We start from the raw sequence: 22,332 nt of genomic DNA, 5'->3' as shown, positions 1-22,332 counted from the left end.
AGTGACTGGACAAGGAACAAAGCCCAGTTGAACTCCTACAGGGGGGTCAATGCAGTGGAAGTGCAGCTGCATTGTGCCTCCATGTTAAAGACCAGTAAATCTTCTTTTAATCTCTGAGTTACCGGCCTGTGATGACAGAATAGGGACTGTTTTTTTAAGATCAGCATCTGTATTTTTCTCTTAGTTAATAATCTTTTTCATTGCAGTTGGATGGCTGAGAAGCAGCTGCTTCTCCATGATTATCACTGATGTGGTTTCTCTATATCACATGTGTCAAACTCAAGGCCCGGGGGCCAAATGTGGCTCCCCCATGTCACTTTATGTGGCCCCGCGAGAGCATAAAAGTTTTTAATTTCTTAAAATGTTTCTTTTTTAGTTGATTACATATAATTTATGTTTAGCTGCAGTTGTAATTATTCAATGTTTGAAAGTCTTATGTGTTTATGCAGACAAGTTGTTGTCATCAAACCATCAGTGTTTTTTTGTAAAATGTTACAAATGTAAAACATGCGTATAAAATATTAAGCCTGCCAGTAGCCCAGTAGCTTTGGTTTTTTTCAAGAGTGTTGCTTGACTGATGCTTATTCTCTTAATTCCCTAGAGGAGCAAAGTGAACTTTATTTTCTAAACAATGCTCTTCTGCAGATTTATAAATGTCACAATTTGCTATTTGTTCAGATAGATCCAAAAGTGAAGAATCTTTTTTTTCTTTATTTCTACAGTACTTTCCAACATCATCAGGGTACCAAGAGGTATACAAAAAAAGGAAGATAAAAATAATTTTTATAATTTAGGACTAAAATGTTTAAAACAACATCAAAGTACAACAGGCAATAAAATACATGAGACAGATAAGAATTAAATAAAATGAGTAAAAGAAAATAAGATGCCACCAACAACTGAGTATTCAAATCCTTTCTTAAAAGGTACGTTTTTATTTGACGTCTAAAACTGTTTAGGTCTGATGTCATGCGCAGATCTGCAGGAATTTTATACTATAACTGGGGGCCGACAGTGACAAAGGTACAGTCCCCCGGGTGCTTCTGACGTAAACTGCGGCATAAAGCCAAAAATGATCTAAAGTCTTTAACTAGTGTTTAGTATTCGTATTACGAGGCTTGTGTGAATGGAGGTAAAAGTAACATTTTCTATTTTAAATTTCGTAGCACTCATTAGCCTTTTTGCTGTGTGATTTTTCTGCTGTTAGCCCCAGTTTTGTCTGCTTAAGCAGGCGGGACAGAGAGCATGCTGGGGGCGGTCGGCCAGGGCCTGTCAGGTTTGATTCCCCGGTGGGTGTGGAGTGTTACATCACTCTCTGTGCAGGAACCTCTCATCGCACTTTCAACTATTTCAATGGGATTAGAGCTGATTTAATAAAAGGATTTGAGCCTAAGAAGCTTGTTGTTGGTCCGGCTGATCTTTGCACCCGCTGAGCCATAAATAACCAGGAAGATCTAAAACCTTGCTGTCATCACTTTCATTTTGTGAATAGATCTCAAAGAATCGTAAACGTCAGGATTACTCCTGACCTAAAGTATCTGCCAAGTGAACACCGCTCACTCGTCTCCAAACAGATCAACTAAAAAATTTCTTCTCCCTGTCTGACAGAAATCATCCCATGTGGGGGCAAAGTCACAAACTGTGGACGTGGATGCCTCCCAACAGAAGCTGGACTGGTCTGTGTTTGCCCTCGGGGGTCTGCTCTGCTGGACGATGGACAGACGTGCTCAGGTCAGCAACAAGGCCCACTTTCTGAACCCAAAACATGGAGAATGGAGAAAAAACATCTCAAGATGCAATCTGGTCTCAAAAAACTTTTAAGAGACTTAAGAATCAAGACCTGCTCCCTTAAATGCAATTTGATTGAAGAAAGAACACTAAACCATTAAAAAGAAGGAAATCTGCTGTGAAAGCAAAACATCTCACAACTGAAGATGAAAAGAAGCAGCTAAAACTGATTCCAGAGAAAGTCTGTGGGGAGAAAAGAGCACAACTTTAAAGTTTCTGGACAGCTTCAAGTGTTAGTCAGCATTCCTGCACAAAAAAACAAAGAACAACCAGATTAAAGGTTCCTCCTGACAACATAATAACGTTTAAAATACCTGACAAACTGAACAGCTAAATGGAAGTTTGTGGAGTTTGATGGTGTTTGAGAGTTACTGCAACAAGTTCACTAGCTGGAGTTCAAAACTTAAGAAACCGTTTTTTTATCAGAATGAGAGGATCCTGAACTGTTCTTCACAGACCTGCAGACTCCAGAGGAGTTACTTTTCTTTAAAAGTAACATCGACATCTTCCTAGACTGAATGATGAGGAAGTTTGTCTAACCTGCAAAATATCTGGTTGATGTGTTCTATTCTATCAACATCTTAAAACTCAGATGCCTCACATTACTGCTGGCCAACATGATAACATCTGCAGGTTTATTTTATGTCTCACTCGTCTTTTCTGCCACAAAAACATGGGTGGCAGATGCTTTCTAAAGAAGTTCCAACCCTTAAAACTTTTTTTAGAAATGAAGCAAAAGGCTGTAGGATCACAAACAGGACCCTCCCTCTCAGGACCCTCCCTCCTGTCTGTCTGCATGTGGCTGAAAAGTAAAGGGCAAACAAGGGAGGTGAGACCATGAAAAGTTGTTTTCCTCCAGGACCTCCCCCCTCTCTGCTGGTTGCCAATCTGGTGGATGTGCGAGTCATCAGTGCTGACGGTAGTGAGGATCAGACGCTGGTGAGGGATCCCAGAGGAGCCATCTTAGCTGTGGACTATGATCCCATCCAGAACCAGGTAAATAACCATCTTCGTTCTGTTCCACAGCAGATTTAGCATGCAGCGACATCTAGTGGTCGTTTATGGATTTGCCATCTTTAATGTTCTTGTGTTTCTTCTGTGTGCTGTACTTGAGTGTTTTTCCAGGTGTACTTTGCCAGCATCAGTCAGAAAACCATCGAGCGCATCCATCTTAAAGGGGGCTCCAGAGACCTCCTGGTCTCTGATGATTTGCTCTCTCCAGAAGGACTGGCAGTGGACTGGGTTCACCGCAGGATGTACTGGACTGACAGCAGGTAGATGATTTTTGACCAAGGAGGTGTCTGATGCAAATATTTAATGGATCCAAATATTAATATTGAATATTAATGAATATTAAAATTATGTTAATACAAGAAATGATCAACAAACATTATAATTTCAGGTATTTTCTTTTTATGAGCAAGGCAGTTTCTGCTGATGCACTAACTTCCTGATGTTTGCGGTCTACAGCAAGTCGACGATTGATGGCAGCACTCTGGCTGGACACAACAGAAAGACGGTGGTCAGGGAGAAGCTGGAGAGGCCAAAAGGAATCGCAGTTCATCCTCTGAAAAAGTAAGAAGTCTGAATTTTTATTCTTTACTTTTAAACAGCTGATATCTGACAAGCTCCGCCCATTTCAACAAAGGTATATCTTTATGCAAATGTAGGTATTCAACAGCACCTTTGCCGTTCTGGACTCTGTCCCTCTTCCCTCTTCCTCCCATCCTCCATTTTTGCTTAGTTTCACAAATCAGAATCAACTAAAAATCTGTTGCTGTGTTGTTTGAATTTTTCCACAAGATCTAGCGAACAGCAAATGATTTAATAATAATAACAACGTTTTGTTTTCTTTACAAAGTAGAGACAATTTTTTTTTTCAAATTAGAAACTGCTTTAATTTTCATTAGTAAAGATAGGAGCATTACACGTGTGTTCTGGTGGCAGTTGTAGTTGAGTGATTTTCTTACTTTGCTTGTGTTGATGTTGTGTATTAAGTTCACTTTGTTCAGCTGACCAGAGGTCTCATCTATAGAATGTGCTCAGATGAAGAATGGACTCACACCAAGAAACACTCAAGGAAGAGACAAAAAACATTCTCCTGCAAAGACATTCTAAACCACAATTCAAATTAAGGGCATGCTTGGGTCTAAGGAAAGAGTGATAGAGATGCTTCTGAAGCTTTGAAGCTTCAGATAACCATTATTATCAACACATGCAGAAAACAGTGGGAAACCTTTACAGTAATGCCAAACCAACCAAACTGCCACAGTGAAGACCCAACCAGGAGGTCAAAAAAGCAGCAGAACAGCATGGAAACGACTGCGGACCTCATTTGACTCCAATAACGTCAGAGTTCGGGATTCAACAAAGACAAAAGGGAAAAGATCGGGACATCCTAACAAACACAGCATGACAAAACTCCATCAAAAAACCATCTCCAACAGCAATTAACCATTAAAACATCAGAAGGAATTTAGGATTTTATACTTAAATAAAGATAAAGTAAAAGAAGAGATGTTGCTAAAATGACGTGTATCAGTTTAGTTTTGGTTCAGTAACCTTGAAATATTGTCCCTGAGGTAGCCTAAGCGTGCTCCAGTGGCGCAATCGCTCAGCGCGTGGTACTTATATGACAGTATTGTAATGCGCAATGCCGAGGTTGTGAGTTCAAGCCTCACCTGGAGCATTGGCCTAAAGCCCTTTTAAGCCAATTCTTTATTTATACGTCCACAAAGACATCACATTCTAAATTTCATATAGAGCTTTGCATTACACACCCCAAAGTTGTCCAAACTGGTTTCTTTCAACAACAAATAACTCCAAACTGGATACGTTTGTTACTTGACTCATTCAGACATTTGCTGCTCATTTCTGCACAGCGCTGGATTCCCTCCCGTCTTGGTGTAACCCTTTTGCTATCTTAGATGCTTAGGTGCTATCTAACCCTAACCCCACCCTTCCATTGACGTCTTCTCCCTACCATGACAAAGGTGGATAAAGGTGGAAAGATTTCATGTAATCCATGGACACCAGTGAAGATCACAAATCATTGAAGAAAAAAGGTTCAGAGCACTGTCTAGTGGGTCTAGATGACCCAACTCCCAACGTTAAAGTGCCTAGGATAGCACAAGGGTTAAAGTGCTTAGACATGTCTTTAGTGGGAGAGCACTGACATCACTGCCAACAAATAGGGAGTGTCGTCAATGTGACCTGTCCACTAGCCTAAACCACCATATTTTTGGGCTATAACGCACACTTGAAATACTTTTATTTTTCTAAAAACTCCACAGTGGGTCTTATACTCAGGTCTCCTTATGCATTCATTCTGGTTACTGAGCTTGAACTGTGCCAAAATGTTTTAGAATGACTTTGGTAAACTACGAAGCCGCATCGCCTGATAGATTTGTACTGTGCTTCCACATAATATCATAAGTTGTGTTTATTATGTTTCAACTGAAAAAGCTATGCGTTATAAAGTTCGACTTACCTGTCACAATGCACTCCCTTTTTAATGTAGAACTTCCCATTGACCTCTCTGACCAATCCCCTGATGTCTCTTGGCCTGTAGGTATTCTGGGTAGTGTACTCGTACCAGATTATCTGACGGCCTTGTTTTTCTTGTTGCCGCTAGTGGTCCTCACCTCATAGACCAACACATATGGTGCACCTCTAAATCTCCTCACCCAACATGCCATACACAGTTACAAATCACACACTTACATAAGGATGGTGGTTGTCACTAATCCTCTGTCCGTGTCTGAATGAGATCAGTCAAACTGTTGGTGATTCCACTCAAAGGTTTTGGTTTGACAAAAGTTCAAACAAAGGTTTTCTTTGAGTAGTTTTTTTTCTTTCCAATTCTTGAGGAAGTTAATCTGGACCGATGTTGGAAGGCGGCCGGTGGTGGAGGCTTCATCTTTGGAGGGGGGTGACAGGGCTGTCATTGCAAGTTCTGGACTTGTGGCCCCCACTGGCCTGACCATCGACTTCACAGAGGACCGACTGTTCTGGTGTGACCAGAAGAGGGGTGTGATTGAAAGCGCTGGCTTGGACGGATCTGATCGACGGGTTGTGTCAGAGAACCAAGTAGGTGAGGTTTGTGTAAACTTCCCCCATGGGGCGTGGGAGGTGGGGGTGTCCTGTACTGGAAATTAAACATGAATCCAGGAGCTTCAAACTGTTAAAAAATAAAAACGTATGTCTTCCTCCTCAAATGTGATGTGGCAGTGAAGGTCAGAAACAGTTCCTGCCTGAGGTCAGGAGCTCCACAGATTTGTTGTAACCCTTGTGCTATCCTAGGCACTTTAACATTGGGAGTGGGTCATCTAGATCAGTGTTTTTTAACCAGTGTGCCGCGGGAGATGGTCAGGTGTGCCGTGGGAAATTGCCCTCATTAACTGATCTAAAAACATTTCCCATTTCCAGGATATCAGCTCTTTGTTCATCCAAACAGGCCCTGATAAAACACTGAGTAGTTAGGAATATAAAAGATCGTAAAATACTTTTTCTTTGTGTTTATTTGATTCTAATAAATACATTTTGATAAGAATGACGATACAGCGATTTAGCTGCAGCTTCAGCTGTTTCCACCAATCATTCTTGGAGGCTTAATCACACCTCATCAGTCTGACCAATCAGAAGTGGTTAAAGTCTTCACTTCCTTGTTTCGATTTAGCTCATAAAGTCTCTCAGTTCTAAAAAAATACCAGCTAAAGCTCGTCTTTAGCGGTGTAGCTTTCCACAGAATCCGGTATCAGACCGTGGAACAAGTGAACAAAATAATGAAGCTCAGAGAAGAGAGTCTGTCTGGCATCACTACATCTCCCATGATGCATTGGGTTAAAGTGACAGCATCTCAGCGTACAATGAGTCTTCCCTGTTAAACGTCTTGAAACCACAACGAACATACATCAAGGAGTTTTTAAATCTTCTTGATGAAATCAGAGGTCAACAGTTTAGTTCTCCTTCAAGGTTTGTGTTTATTAACAGCCAAACATCCCAGAGTTTGGTCCAAGTCATCTTTCTAACTGAAACACTTTTCTAATAAGGTCTGGATTATTTTATATGTTAAATTTAACCATCCATCAAAAAACCATCTCCAACAGCAATTACCCATTAAAACATCAGAAGGAATTTAGGATTTTATACTTAAATAAAGATGAAGTAAAACAAGAGAAGTTGCTAAAATGACACGTATCAGTTTAGTTTTGGTTCAGTAACCTTGAAATATTGTCCCTGAGGTAGCCTAAGTCTGCTCCAGTGGCGCAATCGGTCAGCGCGTGGTACTTATATGACAGTATTGTAATGAGCAATGCCGAGGTTGTGAGTTCAAGCCTCACCTGGAGCATTGGCCTAAAGCCCTTTTAAGCCAATTCTTTATTTATACGTCCACAAAGACATCACATTCTAAATTTCATATAGAGCTTTGCAGTACACACCACAAAGTTGTCCAAACTGGTTTCTTTCAACAACAAATAACTCCAAACTGGATACGTTTGTGACTTGACACATTCAGACATTTGCTGCTCATTTCTGCACAGCGCTGCATTCCCTCCCGTCTTGGTTTCACCCTTATGCTATCTTAGATGACCCCACCCTTCCAATCACGTCTTCTCCCTACCATGACAAAGGTGGATAAAGGTGGAAAGATTTCATGTAATCCATGGACACCAGTGAAGATCACAAATCATTGAAGAAAAAAGGTTCAGAGCACTGTGTAGTAGGGATGGGTATCGTTAAGGTTTTAACGGTACTACTACTCTTATTGATCCTGCTTATCGATCCGGTATTTTAACGATACTCTTATCGATACTTTTTGAGGACGAAAAATAAATAAATAAACAAATAACAAATAAAGAACATAAAGTGTTTTATTTCCTCATTATGTAACAACGTTGTTTTTTAACAAAACATTTTATTTTATACATGAGAAAGTTCCAGACAGGATATGTATTTAAGTATTTTTATTCTTTATGAGCGTGATGTTTCCTTTGATCTTTTGTCCATTTTTCACAACCTTGAACAGACTTTTCTGTCTGTCAAACACCCAGAGTTAAGTTAAGTGAGATGATGGAAACAAATTCACTTTGATACGGACTCCTTTCTGTTAATTTATCTTTCTTTAAATCCAGTAAACCCAATAAATTATATTAATTTCATGGATGACGAATATCATTAGTTAATAATTATTATTAAGTTTTAGGAAGCAGCTGTTAGTTTGTTGCGGGTCTGGAACCATAAGCGGTGAGTCTAAGCCCCGCCTTTCTACCTGTTCGTTGTTTGCTGCACGCGGAGCAATGGATTCCATGAAATCTTTCCATCTTTATCCACCTTTGTCATGGTAGGGAGAACACGTCAATGTAAGGGTGGGCTCATCTAAGATAGCACAAGGGTTAAGGTAAAGTTCGAGTTCTCTCTCCAAAGAGTCTCCACTGACACACCTGTGGATGTTTACTGAGGTGCACCTTCAGGTATGAGACTTTCAATGCATGAAATTACAGTAAACCAAAAAAGATCAGAACTGTGGACATTGACATATTATCTCCATTCCAGGTACAGATTCTATACATTTCTTCTGATATCACAACGGAACCCATTATTTATCAGAAGCACACAGAATTTATGCTGTACAGGAAAGACATTGGTATGTTTCCCTGCAAACTGTGAAAGCCCAGAAGCAGAAAGATGAATCACTGATAACAAGATCAGATCTTCAGCTTCCAGTTTGCATCTCCACCAGTTGGCTCAGCACCTCCATTTTAGTCAAAGATGGTGACGAATGCTTGGAAAACCCACAGCAAACACAACAATGAAGCATGGGGGCAACAGAATTATGGTGTGGTGCTGTGCTGCTCAAACTTTAGAGCCTTTAGAGCCATCATCAATGAATTCTGGTTGAGTGTGTGCTGTAGAGTAACTGAACTGGAATGAAGTTGGAGTGATTCTAAATCTGTGAGCTCTCACAGAGCAGGAAGTCCTCACTTCACTTTCAAATCATCTGACAACTACATCGTTTTTTTCAGGGTTTTTTATTTTTTACTTGGTAATCACTGTTTGTGTGATGACAACGCTGTGCTGTAAGGAAGCTGCTCCCGCTGGACCCTTACAAAAAACATTTAAAAAAATGCTTCGCCTTTGCCTCTAAGTGAAAACGGACTAACATGAGCAGCCACGTGGAACCTGTGTGCCTGACTCAGGTCAACCCTTCAACCTGGCGGTGTTTGAAGACCAACTCTGGGTCTCAGACTGGGAGCGGCAGCAGATCAGGACTGTGCACAAGCGGAATGGGAAGAACCTGCAGTGGACCCACAGCAGCTTTCTGCTGCCAGCATCTGTGATAGTGCTTCATGGCCTCACCAAACCAGGTACAGCAGAACGACATGTAAGGGACTGCAGGACATGATGGGAAATGCTGAACCCTCCGTTGGGTCGGAGTCTCATAGTCTTGGTGGTTAACATCTGTATAAAATCCCTCAGGAGCAGACGCCTGCCTTCACCTGAACGGAGGCTGCACTCAGGTGTGTGAAAGCCAGGAGGGGTTGGCGCGCTGCTCCTGCCTGCCACGCTACGTCCTGTCCACCGATGGGAAAACCTGCTCACCTGTCCATGGCTCGGATGCAGGTGATGAAAGCTCCTCCAGTCTTCGTGAGATTCTCTTTAACCCTTGTGCTATCTTAGATGACCCCACCCTTACATTGACGTGTTCTCCCTACCATGACAAAGGTGGATAAAGGTGGAAAGAACGTATTTATAAATTGTGGTGGCCTCTCTCATCTTTTTAAGTGGTAGAACTTGCACAATTGGTGGCAGACTGAATACTTTTTTGCCCCCCGGGGTGTCCGAGCTGAGCACTAAATAGACAGCAGACAAACATGAAAGACATTACCTATCTAATGGAATGTAAGGACATGTAATAAAAATGTCTACAATGCATAGGAACATTTTAATAAAGCATTACATTATTATCAAATGTTGTGTAAATTAAAGGTATGCAATCAATCCAGTGTGCAAAGGATTGTCCAATCTCAGCAAGGCTGTGTCTGCAGGTCAGTGCTCCCCCAGGTTATGTGTCAAATGCAGAGAACAAATGTCTCACACAATTAACTTTACCTTAACCCTTGTGCTATCTTAGATGACCCCAACCTTACATTGACATGTTCTCCCTACCATGACAAAGGTGGATAAAGGTGGAAAGATTTCATGTAATCCATGGACACCAGTGAAGATCACAAATCATTGAAGAAAAAAGGTTCAGTGCTCTGTCTAGTGGGTCTATATGACCCAACTCCCAATGTTAAAGTGCCTAGGATAGCACAAGGGTTACATAGGTGAGGCAGTGCCTCACTTTTCTTCACGACCGTCAACCTGCAATATTTTATCTGTGCTTCAACAAAACCAGTCTTCTGATTCACATTCTGAATTTGAACACAAAGTTTCCTTCAGAAAGGTAGAACATGCTCCAGGTGAGGCTTGAACTCACAACCTCAGCATTGCTCCACAATTTACTGTCTTATAAGTACTGTGCACTGACCAATTGTGCTACTGGAGCTTACAAGTGCAGTGCACTGTTAGTCAATAAACTTCATAGAAACGCTCCAAACCTATAGGAGTTTTATTCAGTTTTTCTTTCTAACTTAGAGTAGGATTTAATCCATGCTGAAGCAGGTCTGTGCACCAATGAGAAGATGATTCATTTTACAATGGAAGTAAATGTGTGTTGCCTTATACAAAAAGAACAGAACCATCAATTCAAATCATTGTATCTGTTTTTAACTTTTAATCTAATGAAAAACCAGATGAATCACACAGAAATGTATATCAGTAAAGAAAAAAAGAAAAAAACAGCAGGAGATATGAACTGTACTTCAGATTTCCACTGTGAAGCTGCTTTCACACCAAGCAGTGTCTGTGTGTACGTTGTTTACAATGCATGAGAGACACGGATGATGTTGAGAGATCAGGTTTATTTATTGTGAAGAGTTCTACAAAAGCATTGGTAATCACATCTCCATGTCTGGGTCTCTAGTTCTGTGGTCAAAAAACGCTGAGCTAAAAGTTTCCTTCAGAAAAGTAGAAAATGCTACAGGTGAGGCTTGAACTCACAACCTCAGCATTTCTCCACATCTTACTGTCTTATAAGTACTGTGCACTGACCAATTGTGCTACTGGAGCTTACCTGTGGAGTACATACACTGTTGTAATCTTGTGTTATGAATAAAAATGGCTTAAAATTCCTAATTTTTATTCTAATGTATTCATCAGTTTATAAAAACTGTGAAAGAGTAATACTGTCACAGCATAGCTGACATTCTGTTCAGGCATTCAAAGGCAACAATGTAAACACAACAGTGCTATCCTGACACAATTCCAGTAACCTGTTAGCTGCCAGCTGTTTATTTCGGCAGTAATCAAAGTGACTGCACTGATGAATAGTCGTTGTGTTTAACAGTATTGCAGTTAATGAAAGACCAATAAAAATATTGTTTTTTGTGTTTTTAAGATGTTCTGGTGTGGAATTCTGATGATGAAGGAGATACTGTATATGAAGAAAATCAAGTTTAAAAGTGCATTTCTGAGTATTTCTTTATTCAAATCGTGAATCAGGAGCAGATTTAAAAAAAAATGTTTAAAAAAGAATGTAGGTGTTACGTACAAACTACATTCGACAGGCCACAAGCTCCCTGCTCCATTCCAATACACACAAACAGTGCAAAACATTTCACTTCTACGGTCAATCCTTCCATTCTCAAACATCTACTAGTGGACAAATAGATCCATGTGCGTCTTTATTTTCCTCGTCTGAGCTGGAGTCTGGATCTAAACTGTGCGGCTGGATAGCTCCAACATTAGCCCCAACATCCAACCAGTGATGTTAGGTTGGGGTTGTGAAGGGCTGTAAGCTAGGTGAGAGAGTGTAAACAAATTTAGAAAAAAACAAAGGGGAAAGTGGTACAATCAGAATATGAACTAAGCTCACAAAGACACGGAGTCCACTCTTGATGCGGAACAAAGAACCGGAGTGACAGATTGGCTGAATGTTCAGGGAGGAAGGGAACGCTCATGTTGTGGGTTAGTTCACAGAAATATTCTGCTCTACAGCTACTAGAAAGTTATTCCTATTCTGAGCAGGTCAGTCTCAACTAAAAAATAATGTTCAAATCTTATAACAGGATACCCTAGCTCATGTTGGGCCTAAAAATCATTTTTCCCAAGAAGGTATTTTTTAGAGAAAAAATACTTGTTCTCATTACTTCCCTGCTGACCTCTCAGTTGCCCTGCACAGTCAGCAGAATCATCAGTGTCTGTTGGTCCTCTCCAGAGCTGGAGTCTCCATCATCATGGATGACAACCACAAGTCCTGTTGAAGACAGGACTCAGCACCACAACCGGAGCTCCGCTCAGAGGTGTCCGTCCAGCCATGAGGCCTACTGCCTGTACCAGGGCGTCTGCTTCTACTACCCTGAGATGGAGGCCTACGCCTGCAAGTAATCACTGTTTGCTTGTCCTCAGCCTGAAGATTTAACTGAATGCTTCACATGTATCAGAACTTAAAAGCTTCACATGAATATGTATCTAGAGAAGAGCATAAATGCGTCAGCAGGAAAAGCTTTGAATTCTCCTCTGCTGTGTCATTTTTGGAGCACCAAGTGTCGCTGTTGTTCCATCATCACACCTTCATCTGCCCCAAAAGCAGATTGAAAGACAGACATCGTTCTTCCCGTTAAAAACAACCTTTTATTGTCCCCCAACTCAGAATGTTATGATGTCTGTGTGTGATTTCCATGGTCATCTCCTCCTGCTTTATGCTCAGGTAACTTTGACAGGTTTCCTTCCTCGTACAGTTGTGGCTGCTTTTCCAACTATCACTTTAGTTCAGGATTCATTGCCTTTAGTTTGTAAAGGATTAAAAAGTTATGGATTTCAAAAATGCATGAATTTCTAAAGCTTTTTTTTCTTTTTCTTCAAATTTTCTTTTATATTCTGAATACAAATTCTAAGATAATTTAGTTCATTTTTTGGTGGTTTATCTAGTCCCCAGACTGGTTTAAACTGAAATTCAAATACTTTCGTCCCATCTTCATAATTTGCATTTATAAAAACAAATCTAAGTTTAAAAAAAAAACATGTATCTGCACACACAGTTCCCACGGCAGACAGTTTGACAGATTCAGGCATTAAACTAGGAAATACATAAAAATAAATCTATACAAAACAAAACTTACAAAAGATAAAGCGTATATTTAGACTGAAAACATTGACCTTATTTGCATCAGTGTTGTTCTGAAATGTTACACTTTTGTCGCGTTTTGAAATAAGGATAGTAAGTTCTCCTTTTACCAGCTCTTTTCAAACCACAAGCATCAGTAATGTTCTAACAGGAGTCGCTATGTATCAGTGGAGGAACGCTTCTGTAGTTACAGTTACATTTAGTGTTACAGTTACATTTAGAGTTACAGTTACATTTAAAGCTACATTTACATTTAGAGTTACGTTTACATTTAGAGTTATATCTAAATTTAGAGTTACAGTTACATTTAAAGTTACATTTAGAGTTACATCTACATTTAGAGGTACATTTACATTTAGAGTTACAGTTACATCTAAAGTTACATTTACATTTAGAGTTACATCCACATTTAAAGTTACATTTACATTTAGAGTTACATCCACATTTAAAGTTACATTTACATTTAGAGTTACATCTACATTTAAAGTTACAATTACATTTAAAGTTACATTTACATTTATACTTACATCCACATTTAAAGTTACATTTACATTTAGAGTTACATCTACATTTAGAGTCACATCTACATTTAAAGTTAGTTACATTTAAAGTTACATTTACATTTATAGTTACATCCACATTTAAAGTTACATTTAGAGTTACAGTTACATTTAGAGTTACAGTTACATTTAAAGCTACATCTACATTTAGAGTTACAGTTACATTTATACTTACATCCACATTTAAAGTTACATTTACATTTAGAGTTACATCTACATTTAGAGTCACATCTACATTTAAAGTTAGTTACATTTAAAGTTACATTTACATTTATAGTTACATCCACATTTAAAGTTACATTTAGAGTTACAGTTACATTTAGAGTTACAGTTACATTTAAAGCTACATCTACATTTAGAGTTACAGTTACATTTAGAGTTACATTTACATTTAGAGTTACATTTACATTTAGAGTTACATCTATATTTAGAGTTACATTAACATTTTGAGTTACATCTACATTTAGAGTTACATTTAGAGTTACATTTAGAGTTACATTTAGAGTTACAGTTACATTCAGAGTTACAGTTACATTTAAAGCTACATCTACATTTAGAGTTACAGTTACATTTAGAGTTACAGTTACAAAGGTGCTGACTGTGAAAACAGCTGTGATCAACATAATGGGTTTTAGCTTCTGTGTTCCTGGACTTTTGCAGACATGTAGAAGGGAGAACTGTGTGGTAAATTACTAATGAAACGGCAAAAAGTCCCACCTTTTATAATTACATACAGAATTGAATTAAATCAGAATTCGTATGCCTTCTTTTACAGATTAGAGAGCTTTCGACATCTAACATAGCCATACGTAGCTTTGATGGGGGTGTTGTCTGATCGGTTGCAGCTGTGTATCGGGGTACATGGGGGAGCGCTGCCAGTTCAGCGACCTGGAGTGGTTGGAGCTTCGGCGGGCTGAGAAGGAGAAGAGGAAGAAGGTGACCATTGCAGCCTGCATAGTGGTGCTCCTGTCCCTGCTCTCCCTCATCGCATGCGTCACCTACTGTTTCAGGTGAGAGCGGCTGGGGGTGGAGGGGAGAAGCTGAGGGTTGATGCTCTCAATCAGGTCCTTTCATTCTATAAACCAGTGCAGCAGCCAGCTGGTAGATTGTTTGATTTGATTTGATTTGATTTATTTTTGTTTTAAGCATTAATTGTAGTCAATATAATAAAAAAAATCCCAGATTTTTCAAGCTCATTACAGAAATGAGGAAATGCATAGACAAACTAAAACAAAGACATTTAAATAGAGAATTAAATGATTACATAGAGCAGGGGTGTCATCGAGGGCCACATCAGCATAGTGGCTGGGCCAGATACAACTTCTACATGTAACTAAATGTAATGAAAAATAAATGTAACTACTCCTTAATGTTAAAAAACTCATTGTTTGTTTATTCTAACTTTTTAAAGTGACAATTACAGTTGCATAGAAACATGTTTGCTTGTTACTCTAGCATAAATCCTTTTACATTTGATTCTGTCAGGTTAAGTTATATGGACAGTGTTTAAGTCCTACTGTTTAGTTGCCCAATCCCATATTTCAAGTCTGATTCCCCCTAGATATGAATAAATACACAACAATTTTTATTTTAAGAAATTAAAAACTTGTATGCTCTCGCGGGTAGAGCTGTGACGTGTTGGATTTTCTTATCACCGCGGTGATGAACCACCAGGGGGCGCAGTTAACTGCAGCCCCCCCCCCCCCCCCCCCCCCCAAAAAAAAAAAAAAACCCACATAAAATTCCCTGGCGGCTGCATCAGAAATAAATACAATTACAACGTGGTATTCTTTATCAACAAATAACAGTAATAACTAACTACTGCCTATCTAACTAATGAACTAACAATATAGGTGTTGTAGATTGACTGTGACTGTGTGAGCACGCTGCGTCGTGTGTAGGACTTGGAGGAGGGAGCGCGCACACGTGTGTTGGGGGTGTGTGTTGATTCTTCTGCAGTGGACCGCTCTGGAGATGCATGTGAGCCTTCACCTGTGCTCTCTGGTACAGACATATTCTCAGAATATTATATATTGCCCGGTAATAAACAGACTGCAGCAGTGACGTGCGGTGAGGTTAATGGCTGGTGAGGCACTGACGTCATCAGTCAGATTTACAAACATAGGAACCATACTGAGTAACTTATTCACCATTTGATTGACAACAGTTAACGTGTTTTGTTTAAAATATCATTTCAACATGTGTTTTTTTCATATACAAACTGCAGCATAGAAAAAAGCACAAGCGTCATTATCGTCTTACCTTTACTTGTAAATAAAGTCCATACGCCGCTCCTTCTGAAGAAAATGACTTGCCGCTTGCTATCACTTCTTCTGTACACTTCTTCTTCTTCTGACGACATCTCCTCAGTTTGTAGCCTCCGTCATTTTCTCAGAACTGTTTTTGGTAATGATTTCCCACTCGCTCTATATTGAAGTTGTGCGGTTTAAAAATGGTCATAAAGTCTTAAAAGTCTGGATTGATAAAATAAATTGTTTTTATGATCAAGATATTTCTGTACAATTCTGACGGCTCGTTTTTGAAGTAAAAAGAGAGGATGTAGTTAGCTCTTATAATTATTCCCCCAAATTTCTATACATTCATTCATTCATTTTCTTAACTGTTTTTCCCTTTTGGGGTCACAGGGCTGCTGGAGCCTATCCCAGCCACTTTTGGGTAAAGGCAGGGGTCAACCTGGACTGGTAGCCAGTCTGTCGCAGGGTAGAATGTCCACAAACACACACCCATTCACTCTCACACTCACACCTATGGACAATTTAGATTGACCAATTAACCTATGAAGCATGTTTTTGGACGGTGGGAGGAAGCCGGAGACCCCGGAGAAAACCCACGCATGCACGGGGAGAAGATGCAAACTCCACACAGAAAGGTCCCCTGTTGATGTCGTTTTTCATGTCCCCCAGCTGGGACTTGAACTGGAGGCTTTCTTGCTGTGAGGCAAGAGCGCTAATCACTGCGCCACCGTGCACCCACAATTTTTGATTTTCCACAATTTCTATACAGTAGGTGAAATATGGTAATATTAAGGAGCAGTACAATAAACATCTACTGTTGTATTCTAATGTATGTTTAGATTTATTTATGATTGAAATACATTTTGAGACTTTAGTTTGTATGTGTCTGATGTGTTGCTTCCAACTTAGTTTGTTATCGATAACAACCCCAATCAAAGAATTTGATTTCTGTGACACTTTCAATTGAGACATTTTTCATTTTAATTGAGAGCTCGGTATTGGTGTTAATGTTACCAAAGACAATCACTTTGGTTTTATCTAGGTTCATTCATAATTAGTTCTAATCCATCCCTGGTTTTTTTGTTTAACTCTTTGTTTACCACATTGATGAGTTCCCTATGATTGTCTGTAGAATAGAATACATTTGTGTCATCAGCAAATAATACGAGTTTTTAAAGTTTTGAAACACTGAATGCCGGTACATCGTTTATGTAAATGTTGAATAGCAGCGGGCCCAGAATTGATCCTTATGGGACACCACAACTTATGTCTTTGGATTTTGATTTAAATTAATCAATCTTGACAAACTGTTTTATTCCCGTTAGATAGCTTTTGACCCATGTTGGTGCTAGTCCTCTTATCCCATACACTTCCAGTTTGTCAGGTAGGATGTCCTGATTGAGAGTGTCAAATGCTTTTTTATAAGTCAATGAAAATTCCAGCTGCATTTTTTTTTTTTTTGTCCAGAGCATTTGTGATTTCCTCCGCAGCATCAATGATAGCCAATGAGGTTGGTCTGTTTTCTCTAAAACCATATTGGTTTTCATTTATAATGTTATGTTTATCAATAAATGTAACTAATTTGTTATTGATTTTTTTTTCTCTCAAATTTTTGAGAATTGTGGAAGAAGAGAAACGGGTCTGTAAGTTAGTGTTTGTCTCTTTTGAAACTGGAAGGTTGATGGTTTGAATTCACAAAGGATTTTCATATGAATTTGTATTTTAATCAATTAAACTATGTTTGTGCTTTGAAAGCAACATCCAAATGATCACTGTAAGAACTTAAAGCAACGATACATAAACATTTACTGATAATCACTTAGTTAGGGGATTATTGTTCAACAGATGTGTGCAGTTGTGTTTTCTTAAAATGTTAAAAGAGTGAAGTGAAAACCTTCACAGGGATTTAGACACCGTTTCTGGGTAAAGGTCTCAAACTTGGAGGGGCAGCTCAGTCATGGATCATCTGACGCGCTTGGCGGTGCGTGCAGGTACCTGCTGATCGTCCCGGGGTAAATGTTGCGAGCAGACGGCTCAGGCTAACAGGAAGAGCAGTTAGAGGTGTTTATCAAAACGGCGGCGGCGTGAGCCGTGTAATGTGAGCATAACAGCAGAAGGTAGGGGACCACTTGGCCTGTGGAACAAATGATGACATGCAGCGCTGCTTAGCTGAATGAGGAGGTGGCACAAAGCACGCACTGTGAAGTCTTATCTCCACCTGAGATGTCTCCAAGTATCTGATTTGTTTTACGCTTGTTTGGCCGACTTACAGACAAAGCTGCTGCCACTCTACACTCTTTTGACTCACAAAGTACCCCCCCCCCTCCACACACACACACACACACACACACACACACAGCTCCTCAGCCTTCAACATTAGAGTGCTCACACTTTTGGTCCTGCTGTGGAAGTGGCACGCTTTCAATTACATGGTTGGTTTAACTTGTTCTACAGCAATTACACACAAAAATAGGTCATTTCTCAGCTACAGAATGGAGCTGCTGAGGTATGACCCCACGGAAACACTACATGCTCACCAATCGCTCTGCCTCAAATTGCCTTCTGCACTTCACTGACAGCGTACCTGTGCGGCGTTTAGCTTCTCCTGATTATCAAAGACTGGAAATCGGATGAAACCTCTGAACATCATACTTTACCTTCAGGCTCTTTAAACTTACATCAAGGTAAACATTTGTAAATCCTGCCCACTTTTCCATGTTTCAGTTTTCACCTTTTGTCCCGCATTTCCCAGTTTTCTACCATTTTTCCTGCATTTTTCTGCAAGCTCTGGGTTCATTGATCATAAGTTTAACCCTTGTGCTATCCTAGGCACTTTAATGTTGGGAGTTGGGTCATCTAGACCCACTAGACAGTGCTCTGAACCTTTTTTCTTCAATGATTTGTGATCTTCACTGGTGTCCATGGATTACATGAAATCTTTCCACCTTTATCCACCTTTGTCATGGTAGGGAGAACACGTCAAAGTAAGGGTGGGGTCATCTAAGATAGCACAAGGGTTAAGCAGCAGAAAAACAAAGCTTATTTTGCTAAATTAAACTTAGTGGAGAAGTAAAATTTATAGAGAAGGTTTTATTGTATACAAACAAACAAGATCAAACCTGTGCAGAGCTCTGATGACCAGAAAACAGGATGTTTTGATTCCTTAATCAATCGAATGCAGGAAAACTATATTGGAAAAAGTACTTTTGTTTTCCTGTGTATTGTTTTTTTTAATGTAAAAAACCTTTTACAGGCACAGTTTTTGCTTTATTTTTTGCTTTTACATAATACATGATTTCATTAAACTATAAAACAGAAGACCATGAGTTGTCTTCTTTATCCAGATGATGATGTCACTGGTCCTGAGGCTTTGACCTCACATTAAGGGAGTCCATCAAAAAGTTGCTCCCATGTTTCTTTTTTCCTCGGTCAAGCCTTTTGTGAGTCACAGAGGCTTGAGCAGTGATGATTCTTCTCCCTGTCAAGTCTGTTCCTCTGGAACAGTTCTACCATCAAGCTGCAAACCCTCTCTGACAAACATCTGAATAAAGCAAAACTGTATTTTCAATAAAAAAAAAAATACCCTCTTTTTCAAACAGCATTTTTTTCATCTGATCCCAATTCAAAAAGATTTAAAAATACTCAGTACTGCAATTCTATGCTTATTTTTCTATATAAATGCCCTCCAGCATCAGAAAACTGCAACAAAAACATGTTAAAAACACCAAAAACACAATTTTCATCTGAGTGGGTCTTTAAGGATTTCATGTGTTTATTATTTAAAGATATTTTTTTTCTGTTTTCCTCTCTGTAGTTATCCTTAGCTCAGTATGTTTGTGGCTCACAGAGCTTCATGCTGCCTGCCTGGATCTGTCTTAGTTTAAAGTTAACAAAATAAAAAAAAAACATCAGAATTTTAAAGTTAAACATCTTCCTTCAGTGGTCATCAGTGTTTGAAGGTATCTGCAGGTATTTTGGATCCACAGCTGCCCTGAAGTCCTCATTCTAAATGTTTCTTTCAGTAATCACAACATCCTAGAACTCTGCAGAAGACCTTCAGCATGCATCAAACCAGATCAATGCATTTGATCGGAAAATTGAAACTGAAAAGCTGCAGACTTTCAATAAAAAACGTTAAATGCTAATATGTTATTCCGTCCACCTGGGAGAAAATCCTCAGAATTACATCCTTTTCCAACTTCCAAATTTCTTTAAAAATAAGATCAATGCAACCATTCAAAAACACACCTTTCTCCCACCAGACCCTTGCTGTCACTCACAAGACATGCATCTGTTAAATGAGACTGAGCTATGCTGGTCTGTGTTTTGTAGGACCAGAAGACTCCTCTATAAGGGCCCCTCTGTGGATGATGTAAGGGAGATCAGTGTGGCAGAAGAGAGCGTGTCCCAGAGCACCACCGCCAGTCTTCCTCAGGTAAAAGCAAGACCGCGTACAACCCCAGGGAGGGGCGGTCATGCCAGCCTCCAGATGTGTGGAACAAGACCGCGCTCTGAAGCATTTCTGTGTGCAGTTCTGCCCCGCAGCAGAGCGCCGAGTGGTGGGAGGGGCCCTGCCTACAGACTCTCCAAAAACAGCCAGGAGTTCGTCCAGCACCACAGAAACAGGTGTTTGACTAATGAAACACGTCCTCATCTTACTCTGGTTTTTTTGCTCACTTTTCTGTCTCTTAATTCTGTGATTTTGGGTCAGACACAGGATCTTTGTCCAAACACATCTGGTACCAAAGTCCCGCAGCAGCAGCTGTTGTCATGGAGACCACCCAACCAGATACCAAGCCCACCAGTCTATCACAGTCTGGCTCCTGTCATGGCAGCTCCTCATCTTTTCAGGATCCTTTCTAACTCTGGCATGATGCCGGCACACTTCCTGCAGACAAATGTAGATGAAGTCAAACATGAAAAAGCAGCGTCAGGTTTTTTCTTTTTTGGAAAAACAACGTATTGTGTTCAGAGTGAAGATAATAAAGAACGTTTGTTCAGCGTGCTCACGTGGATTACAGTTTGGTTTATGAGCTGCTGCATCTTTGAGAATCACTTCTTTCTGATCCAAAGGAAAAATTAAGATGGGCTGTGCTGAGGAACAGAACAGGGGTTAGCGCCTTTGCCTTACAGCAAGAAGGTCCTGGTTCAAATCCTGGCTGAGACCTTTCTGTGTGGAGTTTGCATGTTCTCTCTGTGCATGTTTGGGTTTTCTTCAGGCACTCTAGCTTTCTCCCACAGTCCAGAAACATGCTTCCTTGGTTCTTTGGTGTCTCTAAAGGGGCATGTGAGTGTATGCCCCTGCAACAGCCTGGTGACCTTTCAGGGAGTACCCACCCTCGCCAACAGTAGTTGGATTCGCTCCATCAACCTGGAGACTCCAAAAGGGATTTAGTGTGTTCTGAAGATGGATGGAGAGAGGACAATTTAAGACAACTGGTTTTCAAAATGTTGTGATTTTCCAGGGTTGTAAAAAGGACAAAAACCCTGAAATGATGTTTGTAGTATAGGTACCTCTCTTCCTGTTCTCTGCAATTAAGTAAAAACATTTTAAATGTGAAGTTGCCATTTTAAAAAAGAGACATTATAGCTCATTTATAGCTGGATACTCAGCTGGAACCTGCTTTAGTTATGACATCATTTATTAGAGTCAAACTAAATGGTGCCATGAGGTGATTGAAAACCTTTGACCAAACTTCTTCCTTTTTGTTTCTGTCCCACAGAAAGCACTACAACTATAATCTGGTCATGTTCTGTTTCTATTGTATTTGTGTCAATACAGGTCTGCAGATTGTTGGATTGTTCAAAAGAAAACTTCTCTTAAAAATGTCAGAATCTTGGCTGTGGCACACAAGCTGCATTAAAAGACATCAAGGCCTGAACTGAACAGGATGACCACAGATTTTAGATGCTTATGGGAACAATAGAGTCTCATTTTGATGATGGACTAACATAGTAATGAGACCAGAACTCTATATTCCACGACCAATAAGTGTATGATTAGTTATGTTCACATGTGTTCAGGGATAAATGTGATATAAAGCCTCCTTCATGTTGTTAATAATTACAGGACCCGCCAAACTTCCAACATGGCCGAGCCTGGTCGGGCCATATTTATAACATCCCTTGTGGGCCGCCCTTTTTTCCCCGGGGTTCCCCCCTCCTGGGCGGGGGCGGCGGGCCCCTGCCTTGCTCCTACCTGGACCAACCGTGGGCCGGGTGGGTGGCTGCCTGGAGTGCGGAGCGGGTCTCCCTTGGGGGGTCCTGGCTCGTACCTGGGGTCGGGGCGGGGGGATGCCCGGAACTCCTGGGTGGTGGTGGGGTGCTCGTCTGGGGCTGTGGGCGTCCCTCTCCGGTGGGGCCCTGCGTTGGGCTCTTCCGGCGCGGCGGGGGGCTGCTTTCCTGGCTGGGCTGGGGCGGCGCTCTCTTTCCCTCTGCGCCTCCCTGCTCTCTGGCTCTGGGGGCCTCGCGGCGGTCCGGCTGGCCCTGGCCTGGGTGG

The 22,332-nt window shown here is 40.4% G+C and overlaps 1 protein-coding gene and 4 non-coding genes across 7 annotated transcripts in view; 3 read left to right on the top strand and 2 right to left on the bottom strand.

Annotated features, from left to right (window-relative positions):
• Positions 1-20,838, top strand: part of LOC101167023 (pro-epidermal growth factor) — a 31,328-nt gene extending 10,490 nt beyond the window's left edge. For 2 of the 3 annotated variants that reach the window (XM_020701754.3, XM_078953900.1), the window contains exons 8-19: positions 1,609-1,731; positions 2,648-2,784; positions 2,914-3,062; positions 3,259-3,363; positions 5,658-5,881; positions 8,988-9,155; positions 9,268-9,411; positions 12,110-12,275; positions 14,424-14,588; positions 20,166-20,268; positions 20,366-20,459; positions 20,545-20,838. In XM_020701754.3, the coding sequence (XP_020557413.1) occupies positions 1,609-1,731; positions 2,648-2,784; positions 2,914-3,062; positions 3,259-3,363; positions 5,658-5,881; positions 8,988-9,155; positions 9,268-9,411; positions 12,110-12,275; positions 14,424-14,588; positions 20,166-20,268; positions 20,366-20,459; positions 20,545-20,696 (1,730 nt within the window). In that variant the 3' untranslated portion in view covers positions 20,697-20,838. The remainder of the gene's footprint in view (positions 1-1,608; positions 1,732-2,647; positions 2,785-2,913; positions 3,063-3,258; positions 3,364-5,657; positions 5,882-8,987; positions 9,156-9,267; positions 9,412-12,109; positions 12,276-14,423; positions 14,589-20,165; positions 20,269-20,365; positions 20,460-20,544) is intronic. The other variant, XM_078953901.1, reaches the window with a different exon arrangement.
• Positions 4,384-4,477, top strand: trnai-uau (transfer RNA isoleucine (anticodon UAU)). Its single transcript has 2 exons — positions 4,384-4,421; positions 4,442-4,477. It is a non-coding gene; the product is annotated as a tRNA-Ile (tRNA).
• trnai-uau (transfer RNA isoleucine (anticodon UAU)) lies at positions 7,045-7,138 on the top strand. The gene is made up of 2 exons: positions 7,045-7,082; positions 7,103-7,138. It is a non-coding gene; the product is annotated as a tRNA-Ile (tRNA).
• Positions 10,246-10,339, bottom strand: trnai-uau (transfer RNA isoleucine (anticodon UAU)). Its single transcript has 2 exons — positions 10,302-10,339; positions 10,246-10,281 (listed from the first exon to the last, which is right to left on the bottom strand). It is a non-coding gene; the product is annotated as a tRNA-Ile (tRNA).
• Positions 10,869-10,962, bottom strand: trnai-uau (transfer RNA isoleucine (anticodon UAU)). Its single transcript has 2 exons — positions 10,925-10,962; positions 10,869-10,904 (listed from the first exon to the last, which is right to left on the bottom strand). It is a non-coding gene; the product is annotated as a tRNA-Ile (tRNA).
• Positions 20,839-22,332: the final 1,494 nt, after the last annotated feature.

Source organism: Oryzias latipes, chromosome 10 (assembly GCF_053564925.1).
Source record: "Oryzias latipes strain Hd-rR chromosome 10, Olatipes_Hd-rR_3.1".
Classification (NCBI taxonomy): Eukaryota; Metazoa; Chordata; class Actinopteri; order Beloniformes; family Adrianichthyidae; genus Oryzias; species Oryzias latipes.
Note: the sequence above shows the minus strand (reverse complement) of the source record. Positions and strands in the feature narration are given on the sequence as shown.